Source organism: Lontra canadensis, unplaced genomic scaffold (assembly GCF_010015895.1).
Source record: "Lontra canadensis isolate GAN:19392208 unplaced genomic scaffold, GSC_riverotter_1.0 scaffold4, whole genome shotgun sequence".
NCBI lineage: Eukaryota > Metazoa > Chordata > Mammalia > Carnivora > Mustelidae > Lontra > Lontra canadensis.
Window position 1 is genome coordinate 42,403,893 of NW_022630998.1, and position 24,657 is coordinate 42,428,549.

At 42.5% G+C, this 24,657-nt stretch overlaps 1 protein-coding gene across 1 annotated transcript in view; it reads right to left on the minus strand.

The window, feature by feature from the left end:
* MAST4 (microtubule associated serine/threonine kinase family member 4) overlaps positions 1-24,657 on the minus strand; it is a 557,439-nt gene that overhangs the window by 15,378 nt on the left and 517,404 nt on the right. Inside the window, 12 exon segments of the mRNA XM_032849379.1 lie at positions 294-416; positions 954-1,183; positions 3,494-3,694; positions 7,626-7,861; positions 8,208-8,335; positions 10,152-10,264; positions 10,468-10,590; positions 16,388-16,489; positions 18,361-18,526; positions 19,431-19,563; positions 21,335-21,473; positions 22,866-23,074. Of these exon segments, the coding sequence (XP_032705270.1) occupies positions 294-416; positions 954-1,183; positions 3,494-3,694; positions 7,626-7,861; positions 8,208-8,335; positions 10,152-10,264; positions 10,468-10,590; positions 16,388-16,489; positions 18,361-18,526; positions 19,431-19,563; positions 21,335-21,473; positions 22,866-23,074 (1,903 nt within the window).

The following is a 24,657-nucleotide window of genomic DNA, read 5'->3' on the forward strand; positions in this document are numbered from 1 at the left end:
AACAAACAAACAAACAAACAAAAAACTTTTGTTATCTGTGATTTAGAATAAGAAGTTCAATTAGGAAGTGACTGGGCAGATATAAGAACATGGTTTTCATGATATAAATAACCAGAGAATTCATATTCTCTTCTCCTTTATATTAAACCTTAGACTATTAAATAGCTTTCTCAGTGATAAGACTGAGTATGTACCACAGAGAAGAACTACAGAACTTGAGGAGAGAATTCTTGGTACCAGTTCTTTCTGATGACCTGCGTTCCCTGTATGGCATGGACATAAAAAGATAATACCTTTAGCAAGAGCTCTATAACTTCCGTGTGGACAAGTCCATGCACCGGTTCTCCATTGATGTGTGTGATCAGATCCCCAGCCTTCAGTCCTGCCTGGCATGCTGGACTTCCTTCTTCTACATTCTAAAGTCCAAGAACAGAGTACACATTCATAAGCCAACAAATGGCAACCCTAACATCTGCTGTTTCTTCTGGGAAAATACTCTGAATTTATCAGCAAATGATCCTAAGCTCCTAAGAGGAAATCAAGAAGGCACGGTTATTATTCCTTTTCTGTCATCATCCTAAAATAGGACCATTCCTTACAAAATTTCAGGTGAGTGGAGAAGGTAGTTTTGTTTTGAAATAAAAGAAGACCAGAAAAAAGATTACAAAAACAAAACCAAAAAGCCCTGAAAAAGAAAAGTGGCAAGAGGACAATCTTTGACAATTTCCACCAGCTTGTTATGCAGAGTGGACAAACAGGAAAACTGGACAGAATTATGAGAAATTACTAGTTTTTGTTAAATTCAATGCCCCCCCATAAAGGGAAAGGGCATGAACAGGTCCCCAATGTCAGCTTAACGGAAAAACAGCTCGTAGATAGGCCTCCCAACTTAATTCATTTTCCAGGATGGGTGGGAGTGGAAACGAATGAGGATGAGAGGCTGATGGTCTTACCCAAACAATATGGTGCACCGTGTAGATGTCACTGTCTCCCACATACACCCGGATGGCTCGGATGGTAAAACCATAGTTCTTCCCGGAACTGTGGATCACAACAGGCTGATGTGGACTGGCAGACGCTGCTGAAGAATCTCGGCTGGGAGAGGAGTCTCGTGAAGAAGAAGGGTCCGAGGACAAGGAATGGGGGGACATTGGACTTCCCAGTGGAGAAACAGCAAACATATCTGCGACACAGAAGCCAGGCATCAAAGCCGATCCTGATCACACAGACGTCCGTGCAGTCAGCCCACGAAGCATCAGCCCTGCCATGACTAGGAGCTTGGCTGTAAGACCAACCCATTCATGTCTCATAAAGAAATAATATAAAAATACTTATCTAACTAGCATGGCTTTCTGAACAGAGGCTATTAAGAGAACTTCAAAAGTGTCTATTTTAACTCATTTTTCAATGAATCCTCTGAAGTTATAATTTCTTATTTCCTTACACTAATTAAAACACACCCAAAACCTAGCTCCTACCTGGCTGTGATAGTTCTAGTTAGCATGTTTTATTTTAATTACAGAAACAAATCACAGATGCACAAATTTCAAGTACGCCTTTACACAGAGAATACTGCGTGGCCCAGAGTAAGAGATCCTCGGGCTTCAAATCTTGCCCTCAACAACTTGAACACGGTTCTTCTCAAACATGCATGGTTAGGAGAGCCATTTATCAACACCCCAGTTGCTTTCTACAGTATTACTGAGCTAGTACTCATGAAGCGATTTTGATCAAGCAACAGGGCAATGTCAATTTCTCAACGAATCACTCCTCATTACTCTGACTACGACTGATTGTCTTCATATGTTACCTACAATTCTAACAATGATTCTGAGAGGATAATGCAGGTGTAATAGAGAAATCTTAACAAAAACTTTGTTCACCTTCCACAATACCAATTCTACTCTGTTCTTCTTGTTTAAGAAGCAAACACACTTCTAATTTAATTGTTGCCATCGCTGTTCCATCTATGTGGATCTAAACAGATCTTAACTGGTCACGTGAAACTGGGTGTGTGTTTGACAAGAAGCACTATCTAGAGAAGACACTGAGGTTGCAAGGTGAGCCCCATGGGAGCCAGGCGACTGAGCCCCAGGACTGCTGAAGCCTCACCCGGTGCACTGAGTCCCCTGTGGACACAGAGAGCTCAAGCTATCCACACTATCATTTCTTCCCATTCTTAGGTCTGGCCAAAGTAGGACAAAGCTAAGTGTTTCACTACCATGCTCCATTTTGTGACTGCACGTGGCATCTTGGTTCTCTTTTGCTGGCTGCCTCTTCTCTAAAGGTCAAAAGACCAGGTGAGGAAACACACACCGGTGGGCAGTGAACTTTGAACCAAGCAAGCAGGAACAGGACAGAGTGGACACACACACACATTGAAACTGCTGGAAAGCCAAGTCCCCGATCCCTTCCCTCCCAAATGGAACAGCTGCTCTACTTGACCAAGATCTGGGCCTTCTCAGCACTTTTCAAAAGCGGACTTACCTTCCCCACCACAGCTGCTCAGGGGCCAGTGCCTTTGGGTTATGAACAGTCATTCCAACAAACTAGGTGTTTGTTTTATGGTACTAAAGAGGATGTCTCCCAGCAAAGAGTATGCTAGAGGGAGCAGTACCCCCACGGGAGCAGTTGTTTCTGTCAAATTTCTTTCTGCACAAATAGGAAAATTTTGAAACGGGAAATTTTGAGAATATCAATGATTCCTTTTAGACATGGTCTGTATTCTTCCCAATGCAAGCCATCTGCAACAGAATTCAGTTGCTACTTGCACTCCCTTGCCGCCATTGGAACAGTAAGTCACCAACACACACTAGGGTGTGTATTTCATCTTTTCCAGTGGAATTGCTTTGGTGATTTGTGGAGGCAAAACCCAGTTATGGAAAAATACTGTAATTCCACAAAACCATAATTAAGCTCTATTTTCCAATACATGGAAGAAAATGATTTGACTGCCAGTAGGAGGAAGCATAGCTCAACAGACAGCGTTGGGAAAAAGTAGAACTTCAGTACTGTCTGTGACTCTCTGCATCCCTGGAAATGAAAAACTTACATCCTCCATGTCTATGTCCTCATTAATTAGATGAGGAAAACTATTCTTAGCTTTCCAACACAGATGCTATAAGTAGCTCAGTAAAGTATATAAATGATGCCCCATCTCGAGAAGAAAAACTATTCAGAGGAGGTAAATTTACTACTGAACTTGGGGAGAGGGGAGCAGAACAGGAAAGAAAACAAATATAAGAAGGAAGGCATTGTGGGAAGGAAGACTGCCTCATCTCCCGATGCAGAAAGAAGCCAGAAGAAATCAGCGACACATGCTGTCTGGGAGGCCCGGAGCTCCTGCAGGGAGAAGCTCCCGGGACAGCTGGGTCAACCAGCTAGCACTTGCTATTGCCTCTAGCTATCTTGCATCCCCATCAGCATTCCGAACCCGGGAAGGAGGGTTACATGCGCACATCACACAATTTCATGCGAGTAGATGTCTCTCTACCTCCTGGGATCATGAGGGACAGAGCACTGGCAGAAAGGGACTTTGTGACTTTCCCCGAGATTTTCTTTTTTTCTGTGCTTTCTAATCGCTGCCGCGCCATGTGGGAAGCGGGTTCGCTGGATGGCTTTGCGGAATTATCTGTACTGTCCACACACTCGCTTCGTCCATTTATCTGATCCAAGTGCTCTGAAAAACTGCCAACTGCACAAAGAAGAAGGGATAAACACGTTCAGGGAAATCTGGGACCGGAGAGGTGGGGAAAGGGGAAGAGAAAGGGAAGGAAGAACAAACTGGGAAACGTCCTCCCCTGTGGCTCACGGGCCTTATGGTGTCAGGCAAACATTACAGACATGACCAGTTGGAGAAAGAGGACGTGGAAGAGAGGGAGAGGAAAGTGGCGTCCATTCAGGTGTCACTCTTCCTGTCCACGAGTCTACTTATTCTCAGCCCGTGACTCCCCTTACCTAAAAGACTCATTCCTTTCTAGAATCTCTATCTTTCAATCCTTGTAGTGACAACTCCTCCCCCTCATTCCCAACCCACGGAAGGCCATGCTATAAACCAGCACCACCTTATCAACACCATGACCATCCGCTGTCTAATATGATTATCATGTGATATTAGTGATCAACCTTAGCAATGCTCTTAATAATGTGGACAATGCTGCTTTGTGGTAAGTGGACATCACCTCATGTCTTCATGTAGACTTATGCCTGTGTCACCTCGTACCATCTTCCCAGGACACACCTTTACGAGGCCCACACTTTAACTAATAGAAGAGTGTCGGAGGTGTCACCTTGGACTTCTCATGCCATATGCCCCGTTATGCTCTCCACTCTTTGCAAACCTCACAGGGTGACAAAGCCTATTAACCCCTATGTTACTCAGTGGCTCTCTACATCCTCCTGGCTTTTCCTCTAGGCAGTGTGTCATTGGCTGTGTCCTGAAGTTATGAGACCCGTGGTAAGATCCCTTCTCCTCTAAGGTTGCTGTGCCTTCTTTATTTTTGTTTATTAACCCTTAAGAGACACTGGAGGTGTTCTTTTTGTCTCCTTGTTTTTAGTTAAAAAATTAGGACTCCCCTCAGGAGGGGATCCCAAGGGAATATAATCATGTAGGAGGTGACAAAAATGGAAAATCACTGACGTCTGTCTGGGCAACGGCACACAAAGAGTAAAAGTTTCTTAGCAGAAGTCACATGTGGAGTTCCTGCAGAGAACAGGTGAACAGCCTCCCCTTTTGGTTCTTTCAACTCTTGCTTTTGCAGACTACCAGTTTTCTTTCTTTTTAAAAAATCATTGATAGTTTATCTTTGTCTACCCAGAAAAAGCAATGTTTATCTCATTTTGACTTCTAAACACTGTGTTACAAGGCCTCCCCCACCCCGTGCTTTAAAAACCATCAAGACGATCATCACCTTAAGGTTTGCAATCCATGCAGAGAATCTGACACAAATGACCATTACAAATGACCCTTTGAAAGCCCAGTCGACAGGTTTTAAAGGACATGACACTCTTGGCCGGGGAAAGGGTTAGACTGGATAAGACTTAGCTCACATCGCTGTTCTGCTGCTGACTGTACCACTCAATGGCATAGCTCGAGTTTGGCTTTGTGTACAGAAGGGGCACCCGCCCTAGAGGTGGGGTCCTCGCTAAGGGAAGCTGGGATCTGGCAGAGTGCTGTGGGTGCAGGAAAAGATTCAGACATCCATGTGACATCCACGTGAACTACAGAGGAGGACAATCCTAAGGGAGGTATCAGCAGCCCTCCTGCTCCCATCCGCTCAACACATCTACTCTGCGCTCTCTAAATAAAGGAATCAACAGCTCAAGTACTTGATGAATACCGTGTCACGAACCAAACACCTCATCTCAAAATCTGTAAGCTTCCTTTCGGGTAAGTCACACGCTCTTCTCTTTGCTAATCGGGGTGGGTGGGATCCCTGACAAATGCAAAATGAAAAGTTGAATCTCTTCACAGCAAATAATACACCCAAGACCTCAGGACTTTTACTTTTCACCCATTCAAAAGCAACATAGTCACGAAGGAAAACAAAGAGGTGTAAAGCTCTACTACCCTAAAGGTCTGCACGTGAATGTATGGTATTCTTTTCTATCATCCCTCCCTCCTGCATCCCACCACCTCATTTCATAGCCCTGGGTATAAGCGTGCATTTCTGTTCTGCCAATGGTGGATAATGTCACCTTAATGTTCTGCAAATGTCAAGGGTTCCTTCTTTTTGATGGTGGAGCAATATAAAAATCAACAAATTTAATTTTACTACAGTCACGGTTTTCAGATTTCCTAATTACCCTTGGCCATGAGCAGATCGGCTCATCTCTCTATTCTGTAATAGCCCCCAAGGTCTTTGATTATTTTTAGTGTGTATATGGGGGAGAGAGAAAGGTGGTTTGAATCAATTAATCAAAATGCACGGCAGGACCTAGCAGTTTTTTTTTTTTTTTTAATTATGAAAGTAATCAATCAACTGCTTAGACACCATCTCCCTCCCTTTCCCTTCGACACTGCTGATGGGGACCAGGGCACGGAGACTAAGTGATCTACTGTATTAAGAAAAAAATTTAAATGGAGCTAAGAACACTCTCTTCAGAGCATGATCATAAACTAGGAAACAGAGACCTTAGTAACCAGAAATATAAAATACTGAGATAATTCCATTTGGCTTGACTACCTACACAAACAAAAAAGAATTAAGAATCCTGGACCACTAGGTTATGTCTACACTACTTCTACGTCGCTATTCCCTTGGCTTTATAAAAAAGTAAAGATAAGGGGAATTATTCTACATGGCAACAGAACTGAGGGGAAGAGGGAGAAAGAAAGAAAAAAAAAAAAACCCACATTATTTTTCCCTATGATAAACCAGAAGCACATGAAAAGCTCCACAGAAGCAAACTTTTCAGCGAGGCTGAAATAAACCTAAGCTGTAAGGTGTGTTTTCTTGAAATGATTTTAAAAAGAGTTATGCTGGGAATATTCAGTTAGATTAAAAAAAAGTTCATAAAAATTCTTGGAATCATTCATGGTTATCCATACAGTATATTGAATATAGCTTAATGAAAACATTTATCATAGCAACCCTAAGCCATATCCACGTTTCATTTAAAAAAAAAGCATAAATGCACACTTCTCTGTGGAAGGATATGCTGTGCAAACAGTTGTTGTAAACCAAGAAATATTTTAAGTGCTCTTGGCTGGGTCTGAGGGAAATGCAAGTTTGATCACCTAATGACACAGTAAACCTTTTAAAATCCTTTGAAGATACTGTCTCTGCTGTCAGGAATGTTATGTTACACAAAAGTGACACTGTAAAGCACTCCCCAAGAAAAGCCCAATCTCCCTGGACTGCCTCACCAACAGTGACCCATGTCTGTGGAGTTATGGTAGGACTGGAATGGTAACTTGTGCCTGCAGCAGGATCCTTTCATATGTGCATGAAACACCAATTTGAATTGTGTTGGTATTTCTCACTCTCTCCTCCCCCTCTTTGTCCTAGATGCATGGAGATCACCTGGGAATCTCACAGAATAAGTATCTTGCTGTGCTAAGAGTCTAGTGAGGATATATGGAAGTTATCTGGCACAACATGGCCCCATGACCAAAACCAACTCTTTCCAAGAAACCACCACCCACTGCAACACCGGAAGGAAAGCTGCCTTTATAGTGTACCTTCTGGGTGACTGAAGCCATGTTTGAGGGTAATTCTGAACATGCCGCTGTCTGATACAGTTCCTGATTCCCAACTTTGACTTACACACCACTGTGCGAGACCCGCTTTTGCATCAACAATAGAAAACACCACACGGTCCTAGGGCGTTCTGACTGCCATCCGAGAAGCCCATTGAAGCCCAGCTGTGAAAGTGAAGGCTGGCTCTTGGGCCCAACTGAAGTGAGGAGGGTTCACTCTCTGGCCACGTGGTCGGGAGGGGTGACCTCAGTTCATAAGAGCCAATGCCCCCGAGTCCTAGACTTGGGGCCGAGGAGGGAGCAGAGTGGCACAGAACAGCCATCGTCACCCCCTAGGGAGGACGCCTGGGATTCCGACCCTGGCCCTGACCCCTCCAGCTGGTGGATACTGGGCGGACGGCAGGCAGCACGCCCAGGTGCTTACCTGACAGTGTGGAGCTGCTGATGGTACTGGCTGGCGTGGTGACCTCGGGCTCCTCCTGAGTGCACTCTGCAGGAGGAAGGGATGGCTTTTCTGGCTCCTCAGGCAGGTCTCTGGGGCAGGGAGCAGCTTCATCTTTCTCTGCCTCTGTTGAAATAGCCAGTTTGGGAAGTGGGCCAGAACTGAGTTTATGTCTGTTGCTTTCAGTATCTGAAGAGTTGGATGTGGATAACTGTTGCCTTAATTAAAAACAAAACAGAGGCATGTATGCATACACACTAGGAAACTGTGTTCGAGGAGACTCTGGGAAGAAATGAGGTAAAAATCGAACTGAGGGCAGGCTAACCAACGCGTGTCTAGTGCAGCGGTTCTTACAGCGCAATCCCCAGACTGGATGCAACAGCATCCCCTGGACCTTAGGCCAAAGGCACGTTCCCGGCCTCCATCCCCGATTTAGGGGAGCAGATATGGGCCCAGCCATCTGTGTTCTCACAGGGTTTCCAGGAGATTCCGATGCCCACTCAGCCTGAAGAACCATTGCACTAGTAGCGACCGCTTACGACCCTTAACAGGCATTTCACGTACATTTCAGAATATTCCGAACTCCAGCTGAACGTCTCAGTGGATGGCAACACAGTGCTTTTGGTCTTGTCTCCGGGGTCTTCCTTCTCTTCTCCAGAATTCTGAGTTATTCGGTCTATGCTGCTGAACACCTGTGAGGCCAAGTGTTGGGGTTTATTACAACCTTTTTGAAAGAGCGTGTCAGAAAAACCCCAAACTTGGGGAGAAAATCTGAGAGCACGACTAAAGTTTCAGCTGGGACTGTGTATTCAGAAGGTACTTTCCGATGCTATTTACATGAGTCCTGAGATGAATGGGCCGTGGATCTAATTTTTTCTCCTTGGAGTGGGGAGTTATGAAGTCATCACCCTCTCACCCTACCTCATTATGGACTTTGCATCTGCAAACACAGTCCACAGATGCTTTGGGGTTTCTAAGTCCTAGGATCAATGCACATCTTAGATGACTTTTTAACCATGAAGTCTATCAGAAAAAGAAAATCACAGAGAAAAAGATTTAACGACCACCAGTCAGGAGTGGGAAGGAGAGAAATGAATTGGAATTGAGTGTGAAGAGAATAAATTACCTGGTTCAAGATGTGTGTGTGGGGGAAGGCAGTGCACGTTTGGTTCTGAGTCAGAGGGGTTTGTCTGGATTATAAATCACATGCACACACGGGCAGCTTCCTAAAACGGGACCGGTGTTTCTGAAGGGGAGCAGAGCTTAGGGAGACCTGAGATCTCTGCTGTCCCACAGGAAAGATGGAAAGAAAAATTGGGAGCAGAAAGCCCAGGGCAGGAAGTACTCCCCACTGTGCAACATAGCCCCTTGCTGCTCTCATGGGAGTGGCCCTTAGATGGCATATCATGTACTGTGGTGAGGCCCAGGGTGACTAACGCACAGGAGACAGCGGGAAGGGAACAGAGTCTAGGGCCCAGCTTGGATGGGCCAGAGCACAGGCATGGGGGAAAGCCTGTCCTCAGGGTAAGCAAAGCTTCAGTTCTGGTTCTGGGTGGACTGGCCAGCAGACCCTGCAAGGAGACCCCTACCTCTCCATGGCCTTCCTTTAAACAGTGAAGGCAGTGCCGGCCCATTTGCAGATATGCTCTGTCTAGTAGTCATGTACAAAAATGGACACTTCATAAGCCCTACATGGTTCAGAAGATCTGAACAATCAACACGCAAAACACCATGGCAACAGGGATTGCATAGTTACTGAAAAGCACAAAAGGGAGAAGGGGGCCCTCCAGATGCCCTTCCATTTTCCTAGGGCCCTGTCTGGTCTCAGGACTGTCCAATTTCTTTGTGAGTGGTAAGAATTTTTTTCATGTTACCACTCTCGGTAAGAAGCAACCTTGTCGGACATTGATTTTATTACCTTCTCCCATTTCCAAAACTCTAGCTTGGCTTTATCTGGCCTCTGTCATGTAACTTAACATTTTCTATTACTGACTACAAGACTTTCCCATTCCACAGCAACTATCCCCAAGGGTCCTAGCTGATGTCAAGGACTCTGTCTGCTCCCTTGTGTTGTATTCTTGTGATAGTAAGAGGGGGCTGTGTACACAAGGACTCTAGCTCAACGTTCTTCATTGAAGCATCAGAGAAGTGGGAGATTCCTCTACTGCCTGGCACTGAACTAGACTCGGTCCTGCAGGGCGAGGTTTGCATATATATGGCTATGGTGTTCTCTGAAGATAGTACTCCAAGTCCAAATCTGGGCCTCCAAAAAAACCCACTACCCATCTATGGAGAGTGTGACAAGCTGGTAGGAACTCTGGATTATCAGGATGGTGGGGTCATTCACTTTTCCGAAACTCCAAGGAATTTTAAGTATAGGAGACCCCAAGCCCAAAAATGCTGTAGGTGGTTTTTATGATCTTGTCCAGCTGTTTAGGGATGCCCACTATCAGGTCTGAGGGAGATTCTCTGGGGAGACCCTGCATGTTTATGACACATTTCACTTACTTTTGAAAACCTGTGTGAACAGGAGGAAAACTGCCTTATTTCCACATTAAAGTCTTCATCATTCGTGTCATCCTCTTCCTCTGTCTCCATGTGATGATACTTCTCTGACCGAGCTGCAGGGAAATGTTTGGGCACGGTTCCAATTACTCAGCATTTCAGCTTTTATTTTAGATACAGTAATTAGGAGCTCCTATATCAAAGCAGCCTTATGTGTAAGAACTCACAGGTTCAAGACTGGAGGGTTCTACCCTAAGTGGAGATAATTTTCTACCAAAGTAAAGGTCAAACAATGTTTCATATCAGATAATTCACGTACTATCAAAATAACTTGTGTCATCCTCAGATTCCAGCTGGGGAATAAATTCTGCCTTCTGTCTCAGCAAACTGTTCCAGTCTAAAGAGCGGAAGAATCGATGCTGTTTGACTTCGTAAGCACCACCTTGGGGCGGGGAGGGAGGGAAAGGACAGAGAGGGAGATGTTAAACTACCCTCCAGCAAAGCTTTTAAGAACAACACCCACCCCACCCCCCAATTTAGCAACAGAAAAATCAAAGAATCATGGAAATCTTACTTTGTCATTCTATAACCAACACGCCCCATAAAAGAATCTCTTCCCCATAATTTATCAGCAGAGGATTTGATTTTGCTAACAGCAGTTGTTACAGCACACGTTTCTTTGTTAATTTTTCCATGACTTCCTCCATTTTTCAAAGGTTAATGATGCGGCCACTTAAAACCACATTACGTCAAACCTGGGGATGTGGATGCACATTGGCCCAAAGCAGACTTGCTCAGTACAAAACCAAAGAAATTCTAACAAGGCGCAAAATGTGTTCACAGCAATATTTCCTCTGGAGGCGAGGTTAATAAAGATGAATTTTTCCTAAAAAGTATATAATGGTTTCCATTCAATTTTACTGGCTTGCTTGTTAATATAGATAGGACTTTGACGCTGTGGGTTACAGATTTTTAGGTAAGAAACTGGCAAACCTGTTTGATAGATTTATAAAGGATGGGATGAAAAGCAGGCACAATTCTTAAGTTTAGGCTTTTTTTTTTTTTTTTCCCCAAGTCAGCATGACTACGCCATTCAGTAAAATGTTTTTAATTCATTCCACAGTTTTATTTTATTATTTTTAAAAGTATCTCTCTTAAAAAAGTATTTTATTTATTTGAGAGAGAGAGAGAGAGAGAGGGAAGGGGAGAGAGACCATAAGCCATGGAGGGAGGCAGAGGGAGAAGCAGACTCCCTGCTGAGCAGGGAGACCAATGTGGGACTTGATCCCAGGACTCTGGGATCATGACTTGAGCCAAAGGCAGATGCTTAATCAACTGAGCCACCCAGGCACCCCTCAGTTCTTAAAAGAGGATTTGGAAGGGGAAGCCCCACCAAATATCATACTCTACCCCAGGAAAGAGAAGAAGGCCCACAGTCACAGCGTGAGCATCAGGCCTCTGGCCTGCCCGTCCCCTCAACCTCCTGCCCGCCCACACTGTTGAGGAGGAAGAGAAGGAAGACTCTATTCTGAAAAAACACCAGGAAGAGAGATTTCACACAAGACTAACAGAGGTTCTAATCGCCTCCCTGCCAGGAGACACCCTGTAGGGGTGACTTAAATGCCTCTTTCATGCCCTTGTCACCATGTTTCCCACCCTGTCCTCTGTGCAGTATGAGAAAAGAGGAGGAAAAATGCAAAGTGAAGGAGAAATGGCTCTGGGTGTTGGGGTGGCGGAGCTGTCTACGTGGTTCAGAGATGGGGCCGTGTTCCCATCAGACTGCTGTAGCACAGGGGGCAGGTCAGGGCCCCAAACCCAGCCAGGACCAATCGGTGTATGGAGAACAATGGAGAGAAAAAAGCGAAGTGGGGAAATCACCCCAAGAAATGAAGAAGAGGTTTTTTGTTACTAAGCATTCCCCGTGTTTCCAACACAACACTGGAGTCTGACCTCGACCACAGCGGCAGTAGCGCGAGCAACTCCGATGGGAGGGCTGACTTGGACAAGGACTGCACTACACGCTAGAGGCATCTAGTTTCCTTTCATTAAATCACTGAAAGCAACCCCGCAAAGTAGGCATTGTGTCAACTCCATGTGTGGATGAGGAAACAACGTGTAAGGGAGAAAGCATACTGGACCACGAGTGCCTATTAAGTAAAGCGTGGAGAGGCTGAGCTGAAGTCTGTTTAAAAAAACAGCCAGGCGCGTCCTCTGGGTCATAATGCCAACACGCCCACACAAAGCTGCCAGACACACTCTCTTCCAGCGTTCTTATCTCAGAGAAGCTGAAAGATCTTCAACATCTATCCAGCTCCCTCACTGTGCCTACGACACTAAGGTCCACAGGGTCAAGCCCTACTGAGCGGCGTACCACATACCACGCTGCAAGGACTCTCACTTCCACTCCTGCTCGTGGGGACACAACGATGACAGAGGATACTCCCAGGTCACTCAGCTTTACTCAGAGAAGCACAGTTCTCTAGATCCAAGGGCTCACAGGGGACTTCCAGACCATAGCGGGAGGACTGGGGTTTTCATCCCTCCACCCAGCACTCTTTGGAACCCAAGTTGGGGAGGACATTCACTTCATTTCTGTGGATGACGACAAGGGGTCCTCCCCACAGGGTCACAGCCCACGGGTAACCCAGCTCACATTTCTCACCCTTTGGCCTTTGTGCCACACCCCCCCTACCCTCCCACCCCTGCCCCAAGAAGAGGTTCCTTGACCACGGAGTCCTGTTTCTCGTGCACTTTTGCTGAGATGGGGAACAAAAGAATTAAAAGGACACACTGGGGAGAAATGACCTCTGAGCTAAGCTGCTGGGGCAATGCAGATGATGGCATTATGAGCCTGAAAAAAATGATCGAGCCCTGGAACTCATGCAGGGGACAGTGCTCACGCTAAGGATTCACCATGCAGGGAAGGACAGGGAACGGTTATGTCTGGAGCTCCTGTGATGCACTACGTTAATGTACCTGGTCGCTTCATGACCGTGTTCGCCTTCAGTCCTCGTAATCATCCTGCGAGGGGTATGGTAACATGCCCATTTCCCTAGATTAGGAAACTGCGACCTAGATCATGAAGAAACTACTCTAGACCTCTCAGCTGGTACACGGTAGGGAGCCAGTCACCTTATTGGACCTATAAAGTCCAATAAAACAGGCTGCTGCTCAATAGCTCACAAGTTCAAAAGTCTAGTCCAAGTAGGCCAAGTTTCCAAATTCTAAGTTATGCTTCACCCTTGCGTTTTTCTCTCCTTTCATGGAAGTTTCTTAAACATCCATTATGTTCTTCACACTCCTTTTCTTAGCCTCTGTAGTCTCTCGGGCAAATGTGAATTCACACATTTTCACGGTGCATTATTTTGCCCGCTAAATATGCATTAAATCCAAAATGCTGTCACTGGAAGCAGCATGGCAGGCCTGCGGGGTTCTCAGCCTCATTCTCCGGGCCCTACTGGGATCTGTCACGTTGGACCCGCCTGTTTGGCAAATACTTCCTGAAATGCTAAGAGCTTGGGCAGGGTCTTTTAAATGTCTCTTTTGAGCTTCTGCTAGGAGATTCGCATCTCTAATTGTCAAGCCCTGAAAAGAACACAAGTAGCAGTCAGGGAGAAAATGCACAGAGAGATAATTCACAGCATATAATATAGAAAGACGGGCATGCTGACCAGCATCATAGCCCTGTTTTGTTAAAGTCAAGATTCCCGGTCTTCTCAGAGGAGGGAAACAGGCAGAAGACTCAGTGGGAAAACTCTCCAAACTGACCCAAGAACACTGAAGAGAAGTGGGCTCTTGGGAAGGCACGTGTCAATTCTATTGTTATCTTTGGTCATATCTCAGGACAACGCTTCTCCAGGACAGCTGAGTAGGACACGGACATTGATATTTGTGTTGTTGCAGGACAAGCTGGAAATGCCACTGCTTCTCCTATTTGGCTCAAGTGAGTAAAAAATCACTCCTCAAAACTCTGCCCTAGTCAAAGCTTGACATGGATTCTTTGACCGCTACTCCTCTCTCTGGGGCCAAAAAGCAACTGTGACTGCAGGTCACAGCAGGTAGGGAGGAACAACTTTGCTAGTTGCTTCAGACAAAAGGAACACCAAATAGGGTGGGAAGAAATATATTCTGTCCAAAGAGTTCAATCAGCTCAAAGGTGGGGGCACCACCACCATTGCTGGATCTTAGACATCCACAGGGGAAAGTACCAGATTATACGGGCAGGAAATTAAAATGACAGTACCAGTGGCAGCAGTGTCTGACCTGGTGCTAAGAGCCAGAATGGGTGATCTTTCATCCTCACGGTAATCCTGTTAGATGGTACTTCTCTAAGCTCCATTTTACAGATGAAAAAATGAGGCACAGGAAAGGAAACATCCTGCCCACAGTCACACAGCAGAGATTTAAACTCAGGCAATCTGACTGTAGAGTTTGTGCCCTTAATCTCCACTCTTCACCGAAGGCCCACTCATCCACTGCAAAAGGCATACAGGCACACGGTACGCCAGAAGGAGGCTCAACTCAAAAACGTTTTCCTAAGCGAGGCCAGAGTTTCAGTCTTCTTTGATTCACTAATGCAGTCAGCGAGATTTTTCTGTACAAAGCCAAACAGTAAATACTTTGGGCTTTGTGGGTTATACAGTTTGAGGATTCAACTCTGCCACTGTACTATGAAGGCAGCTACAGACAATGTGTATGAATGGCACTGCTGTGTTTCAATAAAACTTTATTTACAAGGTAAGAATATGATCTATGGGTTTCAATGCATCATCATCAACTCTAGTAGCACAGCACACTTAAGCAAGAATGGAGCCCTCCATCTGGGGGACGCTGTGGGCAAACATGGACAGTAACATGTGTATTTGGAGGAATTATTGGAAAAATTGAGGGAGAGAATGATTTGTTCAGCATTTTCTGATATTTCTATTATAATGAAGTAGAATGAAACAGCTCAGAGTAAATATTCCATCAAGTCAACAATTTTCATTGCTGAAAATTATGGATACTATCCACAGTGTGCATGTGCCTGTGCGTGTGCGTGTATGTGGTGTTTATATTTATATTTTAATATTTAGCCCCATCTAGATAATACTGGGGCAGAGGAACTCTATATTGGGATCTCTGTCTATTCAGAATATAAGGAAGAGGAGAAGCAGAAAAAACTCTGAGTAAAACAGTCGGGGAAAAAATAAACAGCAAGAAACAAATCTATATTATCTCCTTAATCTTGAAAGCTAATGGTTTTAATCCTCTTTCTTGGGCTAGGGTGCTGATCACCATGATGAGACAGCATGGTTCAACCCCAGACACTCATTTCTAGTAATTAATTAGTTCAAGTACTGATAAACCATTTCAAAGTCTATAAATAGTTAACGGGCTGGGTCAAATCTTTCTGGGAATATATATGTATTTTTTAAAAAATCCAAACAAAAAAGCTCTACATCTCAAATCCTCTGTTTTAATTTATTTAAGATGCATATTTTTCAGGATAGAAGAGTTCCATTATGCACCCTCAGAGTTTTTCCTCCAGACCAATTTTATTTATTGAAATAAATTAAGAATAACTTTTGTGGGTGCCTGGGTGGCTCAGTTGGTTAAGCGTCTGCCTTCGGCTCAGGTCACTATCCTGGAGTCCCAGGATTGAGTACCGTATTGGGCTCCTTGCTTGACAGGGAATCTGCTTCTCCCGCTGACCTCTCTCTTCTCATGCTTTCTCTCATTCTCTCTCTCAAATAATAATAAAATCTTAAAAAAAAAAGAAAAAAAAAGAATGGGGCGCCTGGGTGGCTCAGTGGGTTAAAGCCTCTGCCTTCGGCTCAGATCATGATCCCAGGGTCCTGGGATTGAGCCCCGCATCGGGCTCTCTGCTCGGCGGGGAGCCTGCTTCCTCCTCTCTCTCTGCCTGCCTCTCTGCCAACTTGTGATCGCTGTCTGTCAAATAAATTAAAAAAAAAAAAAAAAAAAGAATAACTTTTGCTTTGCAAAAAAAAGACGAAAACAAGAAAAACAAAAATCAAAGACAAACCACCACCAGCCTTCCTAGTATACATACTACTCTCAGAAAAAAATCCAAAATATTATTGTTATGATGTGTTGTAGTCATGTCCTACATCAACCAACAGATGTTTCTTATGCAAAAAAAAAACAAAAAAAACCCCCCAAAACCCACAAACCTCTGAGTGCTCCACAAAGACATTATTTTTTGCATATTAGCACAATTAAAACATATGTGCTCTAACCTGTTCCCAGTCTCTCCAGGGGATTCTGCCTAAGAAGCAAGGTAATCAGATCCTGGGCATCAGCGGGCGGCGCCTCGTCCTTCTCTGGCCAGTTGATCTCATCTGGAAGGGAGATAGGTCATTTACAACTTTATTGTTCAAATGACAGTCTGGGTCCTAACAGCCGGGAGGAGGCCTGGGAGTCTATTACAGAAAGAGAATTTCAGGCTCCATCCCAGCCTGAATCTGCATTTTAACAGGATTGTTAGTTGATTTCTGGGCCCAGTCAAGTTTGAGGAGCATTGTTTCATGAGACATGAACCAGCATAGCTTACAACAAGGCAGGGAGAAAATATTTCAGTAACCAGTATCTTCCATTTATTTGCTTTTTTGATGCTTCAAATTTTTTTTTTTTTCTTTTTGGCAGACTTGGCTCAAAACAAATTATTCCTTCTAGTTATTAAGAGGACTTAATATGGTAAAAACTCTTAACACCTGTGTTTTAGATGGTCGCCCTTCCAGGCAATCAAGAGAGTATGATTTTTCTTTCTCACTATTCTCAAATGTGAATTTGGCCCTGCCCTTAGAGCTCTTCAGCTTCCAGAAGCACAAATTAATTTTGCAAAAATAACTATTTCTAGAGACAAACGAAAGGCCAAAGTGTTAAGCTTGGAGACAAAAAAAAATCCAAAGTAATCATGGTAATAATGGAAGTATTTAAAGTCTGTCATAAATATTAGAATATGTTCTACATGCCACAGGAGTTTGCCTGAAGATAAGGTGTGCGTGCTTGTGTGTATGGAAATGCAATAAAAACATGAGTTATTTCTGTGTGTGCCTGCCTCCAGCTTCCTCTGCTGCAGTTTAAATCTGATTTGGAAAATAAAACATGAATATGCATCTGAGCCGTAAGGCATGGAGAACAAAGCCAGCATTTGCTGCTTGTGTTAATTAAACAGTTGATTCCTCTTGCCATTTAGGCCTTGGTCTATCAGAAAACAGCCTAGTTATAAATCCATAAACAGCTCAGATATTGTAGAAAAGGGTTATACACTGCAGGCAACCCACAAATCTACTTTGTTAAAGTTTACAAATATGCCTGGTTTGCAAAGTCAATGATAAAGAATAATGCCGTGATTAAGGGACTCCTCATACCACCACAAATTTTCCCTCTCTTTCCACTGATAGACCTTGTAGCACAGTCCAAAAGGTGGTTGAGTGGGTGATGCGGGTGTCAGCGATAACTGGTAAGCTTTGAGGAGGAGAGGCCTTTCTGATCTATGCTTCGGGGAAATTTATAAAAACAGCAGGTAGGGTAGTAATAGAGCCTATTTAATTATCATTTAGTTTTGCCACAAGCCGCATAACAATAGTGAGGGTCAGCGTGCAGGTTAAGATCTAAAGGTTATTGAATTTTAAATGAAAGATGAACAGCTGTTACAGAAATAACATTACACCATAACAACCACCAATGAAATCATTAACAATCTGTGGATTAAATTTGCTTCCTTCCCATTCTCATTATTTATTATTTGGTAGACATTTATTTTAGGGTTTATTACATTTTTGTTAATTTCTTCATTGTGTCATTAGCCATTTTCCCCCATTTATGTAAATGCTACCCACATTAACCTTTTCTTCCCTGGTGCAACTTTCCTATTATAGAAAGGAAGACTGGATGGCAATGAAATAATTTACAAATCCCACGTGAATTTCTTTTGCAGAAAAGCACACATAAAAACTGGTCACACTGCTCGTACATTTCTAAATTCCATGTTAATGAAACTTCCTCAGATCAATTTTCAACACAAATTGATCCTCTGAGATTTGTGAAAGTCAGTTATGTGCTATGATGAGTGAGTTCTTTTAATGTGTTGGCTAAACTGTTTGATAAAGGTTAACATTTTAGTAGTTAAAATGGCAATATTCCACAGAATTGCATGAAATAGCTGTTTCCCAACAGCCGCTGGAAGAGAATGCCTGATGATATTTACCACTGATGACTTGTCCAAATAGCTCTTCTGGAGTATCCCCGAAGAATGGCACGCATCCAACCAGAAATTCATAGAGGATAATCCCCATGGCCCACCAGTCCACTGGCTTCCCATAGCCCTGCCTCAGAATCACTTCTGGTGCAATGTATTCAGGTGTGCCACAGACCTAAAAGATGATTGCAATATTAGAATAATTGGAATATTAGACATGAATTAAAATGAGCAAGATGGCTACACACCAATTATTTTGCCCAGAGCGCACCTGCTCAACCACAGAGATCCAAACGGACGAAGAACTTAGGAACAGCAATTACAAGTCAGTATCCATAACACCAAAGGCAATGAAATATTTAAACAGCAAAAAAGGGAAATTTAAAATGCTGCTGCAATGTTAAACTCTGTGTAATGAGTAATTTTGAATTGAAGGTTTGACGCTATTTGGTGGTTTCACTTATTCCACAGTATTAAAAACATTTTTTTTTAGTATTAAAAACATTTTTAATCCTCAAAGTTAATATAATGATACATGTTTAATCAGTCACCACCACAGATAATTTTAGTATTTATATGACCAAAATAGAGTCACATCCTGGTTATTCAGAAAAGCATGACAGTTGAGATGTGTTTACCTTAAGTAACTTTACAATGAACAGATTGTGGGCACATGGTAATGAGGCATGCTTAAAGGGAAATGGGCCATGGCTCGGATTTTAGCACCCGTGATTGTACAATGCATCATGAGTTTCATGAGTACTCTGCTGAGACTCCTGAATTCCTTACAAAAACAGTTTTCCATTTGTCTCTCTCAGATTCTCACTTGTGTGCAATTACATCGTTCGTCTTGCTAATAGACCATAATGCTGGGGGAGGAATGTGGAGGAACGGACAGTTCAAAGAGGCCCAGGGAGAAAAATGGAAGCAATTTGCACTTTATTAAACGTAAGGCTCATACAGACATCTAAACGCCCAGTCCTAATGCAGACCTGGCTTACACAAGTTGATTCTGAATGACAGTGGCAATAGCGTACTTTTTCTTTCTCTCTCTCCAGCTGAGCTGCAGCCAAGCCTACCTGTTTGTCCAGGAACTCTCGAGCATCCTTCTCGATATGACCCTCATAAAGATTGGTAGTCATGCTCATTAGTCCCACCTTGGATAATCCAAAATCGGTCAGCTTTATGTGCCCCATGGAGGTGACCAGCAAACTATGAAGCAAAAGGACACATGTGATAACACTTACTTTGAAGTTCTTTTCTTTCTTTTTAGATTTTCTCCTTTTCTTGGCAATTTGTAAGACTATTTACTGTAGAAGTATCAATCTTATTTATTTAGAAAGAGGGGAAAGGCAGAGGGGCAGAGAGAGAGGATCTTAAGCATGGAGTCCAACATGGGGCTCGACCTCACGACCCTGAGATCATGACCCGATTGGAAATCAAAAGTTGGGACACTTAACCGACTGAGCCACCCAGGTCCCAGAGGTGTCAGTCTCAATATAAAACCCAGCCTGGGGTGTGCCTCGGTGGCTCAGTGGGTTAAAGCCTCTGCCTTCAGCTCAGGTCATGATCCCAGGGTCCTGGGATTGAGCCCCACATCAGGCTTTCTGCTCAGCGGGAGCCAGCTTCCTCCTCTCTCTCTCTCTGCCTGTCTCTCTGCCCACTTGTGATCTCTGTCAAATAAATAAAATTAAACAAAACAAAACAAAACAAAACAAAAAAAACCCCCAAACCCAGCCTGGGAAGAGACGGGGTCCCATTAACATATTACATATGTGTATCTGGCTCATGAGTGTGATTCACAAGGGAGGGCCAGACACCTGGCCTGGCTAATCTTTGTTGGAGCAGCCACATATAATATCATTTACAGGTTTAAACTTAAAAAAATATAAGCATGGGACTCTGATATCTTTCTATTTTCAGAATAATAAAATAGAGAAGTGTTCTCAATAATCCCATGCCATACATCAGAAACTAAGATAAGCAACCATCTATGATTTAAGTGACACATAAGATAAAGAACTTGGACAGAAAAATGAACTACTGTTCAAGATTTCAACTTGTGGATCAATTATAAATTTCTGCTCATTAAGCACAAAATGCAGATTTCTTATATAATGCAAAGAATTCACATGTGACAGTCTTATGAATTTAATCTTTAAAGTTTTCATTTTCAAAGGAAAAATCAGAATTTTAATTAATTAAAACGTTAAAGGAAGAGAGGATGTGAAAAGAGAAAAAACAGCTACTGAAAGGAAATAGTCCATATTCTAACAGTTGTTTTTGTTAGGTAATGCTGTGAATGAATTTTTTCATGTTTTTCTATACTTCAAAATTTTCTGGAATGAGCATGAATTAATTGTAAATCATAAAATTTTCAGCACGCTTAGAATCTTTACATATTAACATGTAATGCTTTTAGAGGTGTATGAAATTAGTAGAGAAAGCATAAAACATTTAATAAATGGTGTCAAGATGAATAACTTAGTCATTTGAGGGGGAAAAAGTCTATCTGTATCTCAAATCAGACATTAAAATGAACGTCATGAAGATTAAAAATTAAATTCAGTATTAAATGTAAGATAGAATATAATACCAAGTATATCATCGTGGCATAGGGAAGGAATAGGAATAGGAAGGAATAGGGATAATACCAAATGCAGAAACTATCCAGAAAAAAACTTGTAGCACATTTCTAGAAGCTATTCAAAACTGAACATAACAAAAAACTTAAAAAATTTTAACTAATCCTGGCTTTATATCCTCTTTTTTTTTTGTTCCTTACAAGCTATTATTATAAGCACCAAAGCCTTTAAATTATTTTATAAATATTATCATATAAACTGCCAAAATAACTCACTTGGGAACATTATAGGAGAACTTCAAAATGTGCAAAGCAACATTAAAAGAAAACATTTTTAGAGACAGTAGACAACTTTTTGTATAGTATGGAAAAAGAGATGTGTTTCCTCGGTGTACATACTTGTCTGGTTTCAAATCCCTGTGTACAATTCCATAATTATGTAGATATTCCAAGGCCAAGACCGTCTCAGCAAAGTACATCCTGGCCATATCAACGGGGAGAGGCCCCATGTTCTTCATTAATGTAGCACAGTCACCTCCTAGAAAACCCAAGCACAAGATTTAGCAGGTGGAGTTATCAGCTAGGATTGAAGAAGACCATCAGTTCAGATTAAAGACCTTCAAAGCAGAATGCCCTCTATCCCCAGACACAGCATTTCAAATTCCTAAGTGGAGACCATGCACAGAGTAATCACGTCTCTAATTAAGATGTGGGGTGGGGGAAAAAAACAAAGTTTTTTTTTTTTTTTTTTTTAAGCAGGAGTCCTTCCAAGAGAGCAGACTTGCTCTGAAGCGGAACTGAAATTTGAAGAACAAAATACACCAGCATAAAGCTTGGGTTCTGGAATCAGGCTACTGAGTTTAAATTCTACCCCTGACTCTTAGAGGCAGGTAGATCTTAGTCAAACTAGACCTGGCTCTTTCCTCTAATACTAGGCTATAAGACTGTCATCCCTTTTCAGGTTATTGCGAGGACTAAATGAGGTAATCTATGTAAAGAATTTAGGATATTGCTAATATTTATTAAACATGTGACAAATGTCAGTTATGGTGAACACAACCAAGGTTAATAAAGCCCGGCGCTGGCATGGGGGGAAAAAAAAACTGGGTGGAAATCAGGTAAGCTATGCTTTTATCTTGTGTCCACAAGGAAAGTATCTAGTAAGTTTCCCCCCTTCTCAGGTTTCAGTTCACTCATCTGCAAAATGAAAAGGTTGAACTAAATGATATTTAACGTTTCTTCGAGTTTTATAGTTTTGGGGTTCTGCTCCTGTAAGTTTTAGAGCTTAAATTAGATGCTCTAAATTAGATGCTCTGCAGATGGTTTTGGCCCTTCCTGAAATATTCCTTTTATTAACCTAGTTTATGTCAATAAGTCATGGCCAAAAATGCAGAAATTGAATGTAAAATGGAAGGAAATAAAAATATTAAAAAATATTTAAAAGGTAAGCCATAAACGTAAAAAAAAAAAGTTAAATTTTCTTGACTTGTATGTTCTTTTCCCCTAACTCATTTTTAATTTCACACCATAGACCAAAAATGGATGTATTTTTAATTCATTCTTTAAGAAGATCAATTGTAATGAATGCTTTTATGCTATGTGATAAAAGTAAGTAGGAAAAAAATCCCATCACCTACATTCTAATTTTAATGACCAATTGAGAGAAGGTAGTTAGGATTAAAAGCTATTAAAAAAGAAAAACAACCTTCTTCCAAATAGCACTAATTTTCCCTTTGTTATAGTAGAGCAGGCACTCTACAAGCAATTATCAGAAGATGATGACTGGGAATACAGCCATCTCATTGCCTGGCTTCAGTTCCTAGGTGGCTACAACCATTCCGCAGCCCAACAGGGAAGGCCTCCACTGCACAAAGGAGCCAGTGGTTTCTGGGTACAGGTGTCATGTTTTCTGTGTCAGACACTGATTTACCTTCCACGTATTCCATGACCATGCATAAGTGGCGCCTTGTTTCAAAGGAGCAGTACATGCTGACGACAAAGGGGTTCTCTGCGAAAGTCAGGATATCCCGTTCCACGAAGGCCTGCTGGATTTGGTTTCGGAGGATGAGGTTCTGCTTGTTAATCTTCTTCATAGCAAACCTCTGCCGGGATTCCTTATGCCGCACAAAGTAGACTGCCCTGAAAAGGAGCACAAGAGTTGGGGTTCACGGGAAGTGATGATGCTTCTGGATACAGTAAACCATGTGATGGCCAGCTTTTCTTTTCTTCTTTCTTTCTTTTTTTTTTTTTTTTTTTGCATTCACATGGCCGCTGGAATTCAGCTCACACACACTATCCTAGCAGCTACAAACATCCCACTCGAGGCCAAAATCTTATGGCTACATTTATTTATTTCTTATTCTTTCGCTAAATGTCATTGGTCACACATAAGGCTTCAAATTCATCTTCACCGCAAGGACAGAAATGGACAGTCTCTAGAATGAGCTATTTTCCAAGAACTAACCAATATTTTCAGTTCTTCCACAAACAAAGCAAAATTCAATATATAAGTCAGAGCGGGAAAAGAATTTCAAAAAGGACATATACAACCATGAGCTATATCCTTTCAGGCATTAGATATATGTTAGGCATTTTTTCTAGACTGACTAAAGCGGTAATTTTCTATATGGTACCCTTGGGATCTACAAAAAGGACCAAAGCTTCTTAGGGTAGGTGGCTTCCAACTTTAGGGTAATTTACTCCCCATGGAATTCCAGATAAATGAGAAGTATGTAATAGGTCATGTAAGGCTGTCCTGCAATGGAGAGTAGTGTATTTCCTCACTACACACATCAATATGATTTACACCTATGGCTGTTTCAACAGAAAATGCATTTCCCAACATAAAAGGAAGCCAATAATACACTCGTCCATCCGACCCATGGCCAAGGTGACAGCCAACTTTACTGTAAAATGAGGAGGCTGCACTCATGCACATACTCTAGAGAACCAATTCTGGCTGGGTAAAGACAATGGACTCTTTGAAGCTTGATGTGGAAGAAACCAGTCAAGAGGAGGAGGAGGCTTAAAACCTCACCTGGCAATGATGAGCAACAAGGAAAGTATCTTCCACTGGCTCATTTTCTCCTAAGTTACTCCTCACTTGGCATTATTGTGGAACAGATGTGAGCTCTCAGGTTAGGAAATGCTCAAATAAATAATAATTTACCTAAACAGCAATCACTCACAGTAAAGGATGTCCAACGTCTGTATCCTAAAACAAGGGGTTATCTGATCTGAAATGCATATTCCACTGCTCATTTTCACTGCTCATGAAAACTGAATGCAAAGAGGACTATGACCCTCTAAGTCCCTGGTGAACCAATCTCCCAGAGTAAAATCCACTTACATAAATCTGAAGTATATTCAATCTCAGTTTAACTGATATTCACATGTTCCTCCCAACTGTTCAAGTAGAAATTCTTTTTTTTTTCCAACTCTGTATGTTTGCCTTTTCACTGTATCCATCTTTCTCCTTCACTTGCAAAATCATTTTTTTTTTTGGGGGGGGGTCTCTGTTTAAACCTTACCTTTTTTTTTTTTTTTTTTTTTTGCTTTACTTCTCCCCCCCACCCCAATATTTCTTTGGTCTTCTCTTATTTCCTTCATTGTATAAAAAAAATCTCTTTTACCCACACTTTATATAACCAACTCAAGGAAGAATCTAGCGCTGTTATTTCCACTGTACCACAAACTGACAGGGGGAGCTGGCCAGCTGGGTG